Consider the following 14,964-nt stretch of genomic DNA (forward strand, 5'->3'; position numbering starts at 1 on the left):
AACGCTTCTGAACTGAATTTGCTGAATTTTATATAAATTTCTATAAGTATTCTACTCATTTTATAACTTAATTGCAGTGAAAAAAAAGAAACGAAACATTTCACAACTAATTACAGCAACGATAAACCGGACCTACCTCCACATCCTCTGCATGCTGAATTTATAATTAAAAATAGTACTTGTCTATCGAAAAACAAAAACCACAAGGAAGACAATTTTACCTTCGTAATTTGTCGTCGCCAAAAATGCAACAGCTGCGTGTGAATTAGCCAAAAGCGCAACAATTCGAAAACAGTAAACTTTCCGGCAGGGACTTAAGAGATAAATTTATTTCTGCATACATATACATACGTTCGCACACTCCCAATACATTGACACGTATTCCAATTGTTCAACCAACAGATGTAACTGCAGAGCTCCACAGCGACAGCGACAGCGGCAGCAACAGAGAAGTCATACGTATAAGAAAATATTATTTAGTTGTATACAACCAGATCTTTTTAAGTGCGTATGCATGTATGTATGTATATGCATTAATTTCGAATCGCTTCCCGCCATTTTTGTTCCCATATCACAGCAGTTGCACTGCCTAGAAACTGGTTGTCTTACAAGCAGTCTCTTTTTCTATTTGTTCTCTTAAATTAAATTGTGCAGGCAAAAATAAACAAAAAAGTCAACTGAAAGCCGAAAAGAAGAGAAGAAAATAAAAAACTAAAAACAAATAAAAATCAGCATCGGCGCTCATTTTTCCGTTTTGTTTTGCTTCGGCGTTCGCTACAAGCTGACTTGCCTGCGTTTCTCCTCTTGTTTGTTTTTGTAGCCATATACAACTTTCGACTCTCCTTAGGCTCCCTCTATCACCTAGCTAGCCTACTGCCTAGAATTCATTTCTCTTTCTTCTTGTGTGCTTGGAAATAATTCCCTCTTCAATTGCCTGAATTCATTTTTTCATTGCCAGTTCTTTCATTTTGGGATATCTTGAACTTCATGGAGCGCAATAGTACTTTTGCATACTTTGTTGTTGGTTTGCTTTTTTAAAATCTATAATGTTTTGATTTGACTGCGTTTTTTTATTTTTGTTTTCATTTATTTGTAGGTGTATTTATTTTCTATTTCTCCTTTTTTTGGTTTTTCTTAATTTTTTTGTTTTTGTTTTTTGATTTCTGATTTTATTTTATTTCTTATCTGCTCCACACTCGTTCGTCGGTGTAGTTGCGTTCTCGCTTTTAAAGGCTTTACACATTCAAGCTTTCGGTGCAAATTTGTGCGTATCCCAGTACTCGTCCCCCAGGTATTGGTTGTTGTTGCTTTGTTCGTGTATTATCCAAATCACAATCGATGAATTTCGGAAATCATAAAGACCATAATTTCTGATACGGTAAAGCCGCCATAGCGGAATGGGTTGGTGCGTCACTAGCATTCGGAATTTGGAGAACGTAGGTTCGAATCTCCGAGGAACACCAAGGTGAAAAGAAAAAAAAGAAAGAAAAAGTTTTTTCTAATAGCAGTCGCTCCTCGGCAGTCAATGGCAAACCTCCGAGTGTATTTCTGCCATGAAAAAGCTCCTCATAAAAAATATTTGCCGTTCGGAGCCGGTTTGAAACTGTAGGTCCCTGCATTTGTGAAAAAACATTTAGACGCACATCACAAATATTTAGAAGCAGGAGCTCGGTCAACCACGCAAAAAGTGTGTAAGCGCCAATTGTTCCTAATTTTATTCTAACATGCTTCAACTTGCCTGTTGGAATTAAAATATTTTTTTTTTCGCATGACTGTTCTTTAGTTGTATCAGTGAATTTGTTGTTACCAACGTCTGACACAATTATACATATATATTTACTTTTGCTCGAGGAACCAAATCTCATCTTAGCTTTTTAGCCTCCAATTGCCGATTACCCTCTATGAACTCAAACGAGCTGAGGAAGTATGGAAGTTGTGTTCATGTGGTTAACTACACCCGTATATGCCTTCTGCAGCTAGGGACTAGTCTGACACTAGTGACTAATCTAACACCAGTAACTAGTCTATAGTTCAATAAGCGCCGAAACTCACGAGGTTGAGAGAATACGAGGCTGCGCATAACACGACGTACGTAATGCAGAGCTGTGGCGCACATCAGACCGTTAACCGACTCTCAGCGATTTGTAAGAAATCAGTGGATTTGCTGACGTAACCGGGATTATGACAGCGGTTTGTTTACCATACAACTGAAATTGTGTTGGTGATGTAAGAAAAAATCAATGCAATCACTGCCCATGTAACTTCGTCCAGTCATCGTTCAAATGGAAACGAATTAAAATGGGCAATGGTTGTTATATTCCAAAGCTAATCAACTGAAATGTTATCAATTTTGAGTTCTTTTGCAAATGTTTGGGGAATATAGCTGTAGCGAGTGCCTAATGCATTATCAAAGTAGCCGTCGCAGTAATGATATGGCCGTGGGATAAAAAACTCTCCCTCGTTGGGAACCGTCGTCCACTCTGGAACCGCTTTCGCATTACCTTAGAGTAGCGTTCCATCTCCTTATTACACGCTTTTTTATACGGAGAATTCGGAGAGCTTTCTTTGTTTAAATTTTGTTGTTATTGTTTTTGTTCCATGTTTCATTTCATGGTTCTCCCCTTCAAGCCGCTATCTCCGCACGATGTACAGTTGTCTTAAAGGTAATTCCCGTGGTTATCTATGGAAATGCAGAGAGGCCATGCGAGGCTTGACACGAATCCTTATGGGAGCTTGCGTTCAGAGCCAGAATCAGACAGTAGTGAGGAGTTGTCCTAACTGAGCCTGTATCACCAACTTAATGGTGACATAGCGATTGTAGCATTAGCCTATCAGCCATTTCGGCAGGTATTACCCTCCTATACTGAGGGGATAGAATATTACTTTCAGCAGCCCTTAGACCGTTTAATCCGTATAGTTTTTCTAGTATGTATATCATAATAAGGACCTTACTGGTCTCGATCCTGATGAGCTTTACAGCGCTGCCGCTGAAGATTCTCAGGGTATAAGAGACCTTTTAAGCCGGGCCCCTTCCGCTCCGGCCGGATTTTAGTCGCCTCTTACGTCAGGCATGCCTTACCGCGAATGTATTCCTTTTCCGACCCGCTGTTTTTAATTTACTTCATATGACTTAATGTTTCTGCATACATTCATTTAACGGTGCTACCAATTACAAAAGGCTGTACTACCAAACTAGCAACGAAAAGAAAAACGAGTAGAACGTATCATAAATTAAACCAGATCTCTATCAGGATCACATCTTTGTTTTTGCACTTGCGGCCAAATTTTTACCCGGATGTCGATCACTGATCTTTGCCACGCAGCTGTCTTTTCAATAAATGCAAATCAGCCGGTAGCAGCAGTCCATAACAGGCCCAGCCTGTAAATCTGCCATGGTCATGTGTCAACGTCGGCCTCAAATTTTCCTTATTCAGCTCGAAAGAACGTGTTTCCGTGTACTGGAATTCAGTTAATTTCGCAGATGCATTGAATTTCAACTTATTTGGTTCGGATGGCATTTCCTAAGTGTGACGTAAACAGAATAAACAGCTCAGGGATATCTTATGTACTAATTCGCTTGCAATTTTGTCGCTGCTGAAAACTATCCGCCGCCGATGAAGTTGTTCTTTTGACCAGCAAGCAGAGATTGTGAAATTTCAAGATCGAACTTTTCAATCTCCACAACTGAGCAGCAAGACAGAGAATCCTCCTTATATACTCTTTAAAGATCCACCAATTAGGTCGGCCTCTATTATCTCGCTTATTGCGCTTAAGATTTGATTTTAGATATCAGCAAAATACTCTTTACTTGTTCTCATAAGACAACTTCACTTCTTCTGCTCTCCACTATTGCTCTCTTTTCCACTCAGAATCTGCATGATCTTCTGGGCATGAGCGACTTAAGTAAGAAGAGAGCCTAAGCTATACAAGAGCGCGAATATATTAAACTACTATGTACCACAGCTACAAATGCGTGCATATATTTATGTATGTGTGTAGTGCCTCCTCTTCTGTCCGCTGGGATTAGCAGCAGCAGGTCTTCGAAATAATCTCAGTGCGCCGTGAACAGCAGGTATTTTGGTTGATTGCTGCTGAGTGGCTCTCCTAGCTGATGACTTCTAAAGTGTGTGTGCATACGCATGTGTAGCCATTTACTTAGGTATGCGTGTGTGTGTATTATAGGATTGCATTTACTTGTTTGATTCTGCATTTTCCTCAGTTGCATGCAAACGCAACTCATATGTGCGTATGTTTAACTGCTTTTTTTGTGTATATTTCTGGGCTTTCTGCATATGCGTTAACGGCCTACCTGTTCGTAGGTGTGTGTAACTACCACACATATACGTACATATATACATACATATATGTGAGCTGCTGTTCTGGTTTCTAATTGTCGCGGTTGCTGCTGCTGCTGCTGCTGCTGCCAATGTTGTTAGTGTTGCCTTTAATGCTTCCTTTTTATATTATCGTTGCATGCAACTGCAGTTCTGCCGCTGACTCTTTTGATTTTGCTGCTTTTAACACGATTTTGTTTCCTTTTTTTCTGCTCTACGGTTTTTCTATATTTTCTTTTATTCTTTATTCATTTTTTTATTTTTGCTTTTTGCTTTTTTAAATCGTCATGCATTGTTGTTGTGCGCTTGGCTCCCTGCTGTTGTTGATACTCTCTGCATTATGATTGTGCTATCGTTCTGTGGCTGCAGCGGCTGGTGTCTCCACTTCTGTATATTTATGTATTTGTCGTTGCACTGACTCCGGTTATTCGTGTGCTCGCTCATTGTTGCTCTGGTTGTTGCTGTTGTTGTTGCGTCGTTGGTGTAGATTGAGCTGGCTCACTGACTGCCTGCTTTTGACTGACTAGCTGGCATTTTCAAGCGTTCTAACTGTGCGTCGGTGTGAGTAGCGGCGGCTGCTGCCGTTGCTGGTGCTGATTCTGTGTTGTACGTCGTGTTTCGCTGAGTAGTAGTCATCGACGTTGTCGCTGCCGTCAAGAGGAGGTGGCAGAACCTACACTGCGCGCCGGCTGTAATGGCAGGCACAGTTGATTGGAAACAACGAAGCGAGTAAGACGTGTTTGTTGGTTGGTGGTTAACACTTTAACACTTTTTTGTGAACACTGTGCTGTACGCCAAAGCGCCAACACAACAACATCGCAACGCCAAACCCCAATAGAGTGCATACGTGCGCGCGTGTATGTGTGTGTGTGTTTATTTGCGAGATTCGCCAACACGCAAGAACTGAACAGTGCCAAAAAATAAAGAACATAACAACAACAATAAAAACAAGCGAAAAACCATTTAACAACGTTTTAAGTGCTTCTAGTTAATTAAAAAAAAGAAACAAGTATAAAAAATTGCAAAAAATAAATTTTTGATTTTTTCGAAATTTTTTCGAATTGCATAAATTGCGAAAAAATTGTAAACAAAGCATATCGTAAGTGTAATAAAAAGAAAACAAAAACTTTTTGCGTGCGAAAAATAGCAACTTTGTATATTTTACGCATATAAAAATTGTTAATAGTGTGAAGAAATTTTAAAAAGTGATATGAATTGTAAGTCTTTAATTAAATTTCAAAAATAATAAAGTTTGTTGATAAACAAACGAGACTAAAGAGCAAACAAATGAATGCAAAAGACCAACTACAATTAAAATATAAAAAAATAATGTGCAGAAATTAAAAAAAATCGACACAAAAAAATAAAAACGAGCAACTACTTCTTTTTGCATTTATTAGTAAAAAAAAGTTTCGGAAAGTTAATATTTCCATAACTTTTGAGTGTACGCAAACGCAAAATTGCGTTGTAGTTAAGAGCCACAAGCCCCTCCAAAAATATTTAGACGAAAAAACTTTAAAAACAAACGCACTAAAAAATGATTAAAAAAGTAATTTATTATTAAAAAAAATACTGGAAGTATAAATATAAATTGGCACATTTTTGGCAAATGTAAAATATCTTAAAAATTAAAATTTTTTTAACTCTCATTAATTTATAACAATCGTGAAATTTTTTTGGCAAAATCAATGCAGTAATATTTTTATTTTTAAAATAGCCAAAAGTATGTAAAATTTTTTACATTTTAATAAATCAGAAACAAAGAGTAAATTTTTTTTTATAAAGAAGAATGAAAAAGAATGATATTTAATATATAAGAACCTGAAAGTCAGACAGTATTTTTTTTTTAAATAAAATGATGCTTTAAAAAAATAAATAAAGAAAATTCGGACCAATAGGTTTCGAAAAAATAAAAAAAAATGTTTTCTACATCAGAAGTCAATTAATTGTATTTGGCTTTTTTTATACACATCTTTTTTTTAATTTTTACCACACCAACTGAAGAGATAAACCGTGGCACTGAATTGTTTTGGTGCAAAGCATTCGATAAAGGGGTGAACAAATTTTCAAAACAAAGAGACTTTTTTTATTTATTTACAATAAGAACAATTTTCGGAATAAAATTTTTGCAAAACACGCACTGAATTCGATGCTAGCAGATTTCTAAATTGTTTGTTCTTTTTTGATAAACTTTTTTGCGTACTTAAGAATTCTGCAACAAAGCCTTAAATATTTGCTAAAAACAGTCATTGAAATTTAAATATTTCCCCTAATATTTCTGTAAAACTAAATGAAAACGACAAAAAATTTAAATCAAATCCATTAATTTATTACAAAAAAAAAATGCAAATTAAACTAATTAAGTATTTATTTATATAAAATAAAATACTAAAAAACTAAATATTTAATAATTTCGTAATAAAATTACATTAACAAAAACAAAATAACACACAAAGTGTTTTTGCCACTTTATTGAAAAACTAATATTTTTCTCGAAACGCAATGAATACTTAAAATATTAAGTTTTAAAAAATTTTTTAAATTTAAATTTTTAATTTTTTAATAGAAAATAAATGAATTTAATTAAAAAATTTTTTTTTTTAATAAAAATTCAATTTTGCTTGACTAAATAAACCGTAGCAAATATTATTATTGAAAAATTAGATTTGATATTTTGAATAACAGAAAGAACACAAAAAAATTGGGTCTTTTATTTCCCGTTCTCGGAAAAAACTCGATTTTAATCTACAGAAAAAATAAAAATACTGATAGCTGGCTTGTAATTTTTTTTAAACTGATTAAAAATTCAACAAAATAAAAAAATATATAACCATAAAAAAATAATAAATATAACAAAAAAATTTTTTAAAATTTCAAATTTTAAAAATGAAAAAAAAAAATTATTTTAAAATGAAAAAAAAATTAAATTTCAAAAATGACAAAAAAAATTAAATTTTAAAAATGCAAAAAAAAATTTAATTCAAAAAATTAAAAAAATTTTAAAATAAAGAATTATGAAAAATCTAAAAATAATGAAGTACAAGTTACAAAAAATTAGAAAAAAATATTTTTAATTTTAAAAATTAAAAAAAAAAAATGGAAAAAAAAATTTTAATTTAAAAAATTGAAAAACGTAAAAAAAATTTAAAATTAAGAATTATATAAAATTTTAAAAATAATGAAGTAATAAATTTTAAGAATAATAATTATAATGAAAATTCAAAAAAATATTTCAAAAAATTTGAAAAAAATATTTTTAATTTCACTTAACCTTGCTTATTTTTATAATATTTCAGAAGAGTTAACATCAAATTCCACAAAAAAGTTAAAGCTCTTAACGTGTTTTATTTGAAATTTTCGAATTCAATTTCAAAAAGCAAAATATCAACAATTCTCTTAAATTTTTTTTAGAACGCGTGAATTTTTCATTTATTTTGTTCACAAATTAAAATTTCAAAATTTACACAGCAAATATTATTTTCCAATAGCTTTGCTTGCAATTTGAGCACTAAATATAATAAAACATCATTAATCCCACAGGAACTAACAACTTTTTGAATTCAAATTTGACGAGGGAAAGAATTTCACAACTGCGCGCAATATTTACGAACATTTGCCATAAAGCGCGAAAGTTGCTGGAAATTGTTGCGATTGACACAGGAGAATTAGAAAAAGTGCAAATTAATTGTTTTGCAAACTAAACAACTAAACTAAACAAAAAATTAATTTATAATTCAACAAAAAAAAAAATTAAAATTCTTAAAACTGGAAAATTAAATAAAAACCAGGAGAAGTGAGCAAAATCAAATCACAAACAAGAAAAAGAACAAGCACATTTTCAGAGTGACATTTTGCATGCTCAAATCTGTTGTGTGCAAGAACATTCGTGTGCGACCCCCCAAGAATATCACCACCCACTGCTGCGCAGCAACAACGCCTAATAGCGCGTGCAGCAGGTGTGTGCGCGTACTCGAACATTAAGAGCAGCATTAACAACAACAACAACCGCAACAAACGAGTGAGGCGAAAAAAAACTTCAAACAACATCAAAAACAAAATAAAATAAAAAGACAACCACAACAAAAAACTCAGCAAGTAGCAAAAAAACAAACAAAAAAACAACAACAAATAAAAAGAAATAGAAATAAAAATAAAAAGTAAATCACAAAAACAAAACCATGGCTGTTGTCTTTTATATGCCCGAGGCGGGCGCCGATGACTCTGCATCCTCATCGAGTGGCAGTCATGGCAGCGGAGGCAGCGGCAGCGCTGCCTCATCGACATCACAATCGCCCAATACGACCACATCGGCCACACAAACGCCCATGCAGAGTCCGTTGATGGCGAGTCCGCACATTGTGATGGCCCTCTGTGAGGCGGTCTATCAATCGTTGAACAGTAAGTCGAAACGCATTTTGTTTTCATTTTTTGCAAAGAAATATTTTCTATCTGCGGTTAGAAATCTACAGTACGAATAATAAAGATTTTTTAAAGGAATTATGTAGCTATCAAAAACACTGTTTTTTGGTTTTTTGATTAAAGAAATCTTATTTTACTCAATTACCTTTTGAATTGATCAGCTAAGCGCGTAAGGTAGGGCAATATTGCTCGGCACTACGCAATCAAAGGAGAAGTTGCGCCAGTTTATGAAACTAAGGAGTCTGACGAAGCTTTACAGGAGCTCGGCAGTCATCGGAAATACTATTAAGAATTTGAATAAGCTGACCCTAAAAAATAAAAATAAAAATTGGAAAAATGTGCGCATATATTTTTTTTTTAAGTTGGGGATAATGAAAGTGGAAGTTGAATTCCCAGATTTTGCGAAAGCGGAGAAATTTTAATGAAGCATTTTTTATTTTATTTTTTATTTTATTTTATTTTATTTTTTTTATTTTTTTTTTATTTATATAACTTTTTCTACTTATATGTATGTACTTAAATATACCATTAACCATTTTGATAGAAACCAATTATTTAAGGCATGTTATTCGAAAAAACAACCGTTTAAACGTCAGAAACCCACTCATTTGGCATATTTTCGTGAGCGGTTTGGTGAGTCTGTTATTTAATTTTTTTTGGGGATTTTTAATTCTACAAACAAATGTATCCTTATGTTATTCCAAATAAATTTTTAGGCGTTTTTGGAAAATAGAGACACTTGACATTCTATTTTGCATTTTTAAGCGCTTTTTTTAAGTTTTCTATTGAACATAATAAAGTTTGTTTTAATAGAAAAATTTTATTTCATTTTATATTGGGCTGGCAACTAGGTTAGGTTAGGTTAGCCTGGTTGGCAACAAGCCACGCGTAGACCTTTTGGTCCGTAGCGATACCAGATGGAGACCGACCTCTATGAATACCTAAAGTAGACATCATGTAGGATGTCAACGATTTTGGCGAATCCAAGCAGCGCTGGGAGATCCGCTTTTGAGACGTCCTCCAGACCCTCAAACAATGGGGCTCCCAGGCATTTTAAACGCGTTTTTAGTAATGCACAGAAGGTGTTCTAAAGTTTCAGCAGCCACCAACCTCCTCGCGGATTTCGCTATAAGCATAAGGTCAATAGGTGGCATGCTGAGTATCATTTCCAGCACCGCCGTTGGAGTGGTTTTCATCGCTCCTGTTATGCACAGAGCAGCGAGTCGTTGAATCCTTTCTAGTGGCATTAAGTATGTCAGTTTTCTTGTCGCAGTCCACCATACTAAGGCCCCATACAGCAATATCGGTCTAACAACTGCCGTATACCACCAATGCATCAGGGTTGGCAACTAAGTACTTCCGGATTTTTTTTAGAAAATCAAACAAAATTTATTAATGGAACTAAATAACTTTATTCTCTAATGTATTGCCCATTTCGATCAAAGACCTTTTGCCACCTTTCAGGCAGCATCCCACAATCATAAAACTTCTGGTTTTTATTGGCGATTCAACTTTTTGCCATTTCTTACGATTTGACGATGATGATGATCATTATTGACATGTTTACCATTCAAGGAGTTTTGTAAAGATCGAAACAAAAAGTAATCAGACCAGTGCAAGGTCAGGACTATATGGTGAATGTGGCAAAACATCCCAACCAAGCTCAAATAATTTTTGCCGAGTGGCCAAAGATGTGTGTGGCATTGCATTGTCATGATAGAATTCAATACCTTTCCCATTTGTCAATTCGGGCCGCTTTTCTTCAACTGCATTGATTAATTTCGTTAGTTGTTCAATGTAGACATCAGAATTGATTGTTCGGTTGGGTGGTAGGAGTTCAAAGTAGACAATTCCTTTGTTATCCCACCAAACTGATAACAAAACCTTCTTTTGATGAATATAAGCTTTTGTTGTTGTTTGAGTTGGCTCACCTAATCTTTTCCTTGATATTGTTGTAAACAACCCATTTTCGATAAGTACGCGTGTTAGAAATGTGGACACCATTTTTTCAATATTTTTTTTCATTTTTCCACATACTCCCCTTTTAGAAAGATACACTTTTCCCACGCTGCGGCCATTTTTGTAACCCCTCGATAAAATAGGATTTGTCGAGCTCTTCAAAATACGCCTCTGTCTCGTCTAACTCGAATAGCTGCCAAATCCAAAATAATCTATCAATCAGTCTGAAATTTGTTTTGCCGCAAATTCCCTCAGGAGCGCCCCTTGTCATCAAACATGGGTACTTATTGAACCGGCTTCGTATTACCTAAGCCCTCTCTTAGAGCTGGGCGTTTCTTTTTTGAAACACTTTCTTCAATTAAAATTTTCAACATTCTAAACTAAATACTTCGTATGTGAAACAATTTTTTTTTTTTCAATTCTTTTTTACTCTCTTTAATTTAAGCCCCAATTTCGATTATTTTTTAAGTCCAATTTCCCCACATCAACTTTCTTATATTATTCTTGCCATATGGCCTTTCAAATCCTAATGACTATCGCTTTTTCACCTGCATACATACATACACACTCACATATGTTCAACCACATAACACACAAGGCATACAAATTCTTACACTTACAAATGTACCTACTCATATACATATGAAAATTGTATATAGCAAATTTCTCGCAGGGTGTGTCATCAATTTTATCGATTTTCTTATACATACATCGTATCCCCCATTTTTACAATATTTTTCTTTGAATATTTTGCTGTCAACCCCTTCATAATTTTAATCAATTCATGGGTTTTTTTGTCATAAAAAATTATTATGGAAATTTTTTCAAAGAATATGCAGCAAATGGGAAATGGACACAAATGGTAAAAGGAATTGCACTCAATGCAATGGGATGGGAGGTGAGTGAATTAATATGAGATTCAGGAAAATTCCCCAAAAATTAAGAATTTCCCAAGTTAGCTAAACATTTAAGGGCTGGCGATAAAAAATTTATTTTTACTCTTATTTGACGATAAAAACGCCCAAGTGATTTTTGAAAAGTGCTAGCACAAAATTTTTGTTGCTGTCTCTACGTTAAATTTTAGACTTTTATTGTTTGAAAATAAAGAAGAGTATTTTTTTTTATTTTTGTGTAAAAAGTAAAAGAAATTAATTGTAAACGAAAAATGAGTAAAAGCAAAAAAAATTAATTAAATTTTTTTCGAAAATCATCTAGTGGATGCATTTGGAAAAAATTTAGAAAATTGCAAGTTACATGGAAAATTGCATTACTTTGATCCAGGTTTGCTCTTCTAAAATGTGCTGTACTATACTGGTTGTAATAATACGAAGGTGTAGTTTTAGGCTGATGAATGCCTTAGTATGATGAAGTACGTCTAAGGATACCGAAAGTCGATTTCTAAGACAAGTCTAAGCTTGTTCTACACTTACCTAAGGATTAAACGTCCAATCTGGTAACCTTTGACTTAGCTTAAAATTTCCTCAAAATTAAACTATCACTGAAAAACTAATCCCAAAGGTAATATTGAACAGCACCCTAAAAGTATGCAGCAAATATTGCAACTTATCGATTTTGAATTGCGCTGTAAAGAAAAGTTGCACTCTGAATTCTATGCTAAAACTCCAAATAGCTTTCATTGTGTATCACCCCTAAAGTATGCAATTAATATTTGGTATCACTTAGCTGCATGCACCTTTTTAGGGTATTAAGCTATGTATATTCCCTTCCCACGTCATCACTGTATTTCGAAAAAAAAAGGTACGCAAATATATCATACTGCTTGAAAAGGAAGCGGCCTTAGTGGGAAAATTGTTTTGCAGATAATTGGGTAGTTGTAAAATTATAATTGTGTTGCCTTAAGAGTGGGCTCTAATGATCAAATGCCACCCTAATGGTCATATATCTCATGCTAGTTAATAAGTGATTGCATTGGTTGCCATTTTGTAAAAACAGACGAAAAATAATTAAAGCCGAAAAACCTTTGCCACAAAATCTGGTTAAGTGACTTCCTGCTATTTTCATATCTCTCTAAAGTCGAATAGGCTCTTTTGCTGGAATTTTACCTTCTTTCCTAAACCCCATCTAAATATTATATTATCTTTTAAGTGTTATTCGCATAAGCGCGCTATTCACTTAAGTGCTCCATGCGGTTAAGTGGCTTACTCATTTAACAGCTTTCACTATTTGTAATTGATTTGATAAATTGTTGTAAGCAACTTCAACTTTTTAGAAATCAACGTACAAGGCAAAGTAATTGTATGGTCTTGCTCCTTCGCTTGTTTTAGGGCAATGTCGGTACCTAAAGGTGCCTCTTATGACATATATTTGACCACCTAATCACGTATCTCTCATATCAGTCACACTTGCATACGCAAATAATTGGTGCTGCCCAATTATGATACATTTACCAGGTTGCTCTTTAGCTATGGCGAAAAAGAAAGATGAAGGGAACTTTGGTTGCCACGTCACTTGGGGATTCGGCAGTCGAATTCTGCATGATCATTTCACACACATATTCACAAACTCGTCCAATCGGTCGTTCTTCAGACGCCAACGAAGTGTTATTGGTTGACTTATTTCGTATATCACTAACACAGTCTCCTTCCAACTGACGTCAGCCCATCAGCTGATTATATCAAATTCGCTGAGAGCCGAATAACAGCTATTTAGCACACTTCTAAAAATCATTTCACCATGAGCCCAGCCAGATTTTGGGGCATACCAACTTTTGGGGTAACCAAGCTCTTGCTTGTTATCGCTTTTGAACGAAATGCAAATTTGCATACAGTGCCTAAAATTATATGTTCACTAACTGTAGGAAATTTTCCATCTCAAACGAAAATGTGACCGAATTCGAGATACATAATTAGGTGAAGCTTATCTTCATATCAGGAGAGTGAATTCATGACAGTCCCGAGATGCCACTTTGTATAAGATTGAAGTTGGCTGATCGATCAGGAAAGTGGCTGCATATCTGAAAATTTGAATAAATAATAATTAGTGATACATTTTTATCTACTCCTTTATTCCTTTTACCTTTAATTATAAAAAATATATGTAATAATCATATTTTATTACAAGCATAACTAAAATATATTTGTACATAAAATTTTTCGTGCATGAATTTTGCCTTCGAAACAACTAATCACTACAACATTTTTTATACCCACCCAACACTTGAGTATTGCAAATATGAATACAATGAAATATTAACAATGACCACTCGAATATAGCGAACCAATAAAGTCAATAATTAAATAAATATAGTGAACAATAGTAAGCGGTGGCAAGCGATAGTAAACAAATCAGTGAGTCATTTCTAGCTTTATTGTTGTTGCTGTTATGAGTAGTTGCCATACAGCCAAGTAGACGACAATCGAAAGGTAAATATTGTAACGACTGCAATGTAAAGTAAAGAGTAAAGAGTTGTTAAATTTGCTGTCGAACAATGTCAGCTAAGGAAGCATTTGGATCGGTGGTTTATTGTCAATATTATTATCGGTGGCTTATAGTACAATAGTTACACAAGAAGATAAGAAAAGTGAATATGAGTAATATTTTAAGGAAAACTAAGTGGCTGAGAAATGAACCAAAAGATTAGATATATAAATATATGTAGAACAATGTATTGCTTTGAAAATTTAAAGCACTAAAAATAGGAAATTTATTGCAAACACTCGTGAGACAAACGCAAGCCTAAGCTTTTGCACGGGGTTGCTAGAAGTAATTTTAATGATGTTTCGAATCCTTAGTATGGCAGTTCCACGGCAATAAACACACTCAGCCATAGATTATAAATAAAAAAACTTTAAATAGGAGTGAACTTAATTTTAGAAAAAAGTCAAGTAGCAGAGATTTTAATTAAAAAAAAATTCTTAAATGAAAATTTTTATTTAATTTTTTATTTTACATTTTTTTTATTTATTTCATTTTAGTTTTATCTTATTCATTTTTTCTTTAAAATTATTTTATTTAATTTTAGTTAAATTTTATTTAATTTTGTTTTATTTATTTTTATTTTATTTTTTATTAATTTTTTTTTAATTAATTTTATTGTTTTAATTTTTTAATTTGTTTTTATATATTTTTTTTTTATTTATTTAATGTTTTTAGTTTTTCTTTAATTTATTTAATTCACTTTTATTTTCATTCTCATTGTGCTTTATTTAATTTTTTTTCAACACTTTTGTTCATTTATTTTATTCATTTTGTTTTTTTTTATATCATTTTTTTATTATGTTTTGTTGTATGT

General features: G+C 33.6%; 1 protein-coding gene across 1 annotated transcript in view; it reads left to right on the plus strand.

Annotated features, from left to right (window-relative positions):
* The first annotated feature begins 8,142 nt into the window (after positions 1 to 8,142).
* Positions 8,143 to 14,964, plus strand: part of LOC129241431 (cell death protein hid) — a 78,224-nt gene continuing 71,402 nt past the window's right edge. The window contains exon 1 of the mRNA XM_054877732.1: positions 8,143 to 8,732. Coding sequence (XP_054733707.1) covers positions 8,513 to 8,732 — 220 coding nt within the window. The 5' untranslated portion in view covers positions 8,143 to 8,512. The remainder of the gene's footprint in view (positions 8,733 to 14,964) is intronic.

This window comes from Anastrepha obliqua, chromosome 3 (genome assembly GCF_027943255.1).
Source record: "Anastrepha obliqua isolate idAnaObli1 chromosome 3, idAnaObli1_1.0, whole genome shotgun sequence".
NCBI classification, from domain to species: Eukaryota; Metazoa; Arthropoda; class Insecta; order Diptera; family Tephritidae; genus Anastrepha; species Anastrepha obliqua.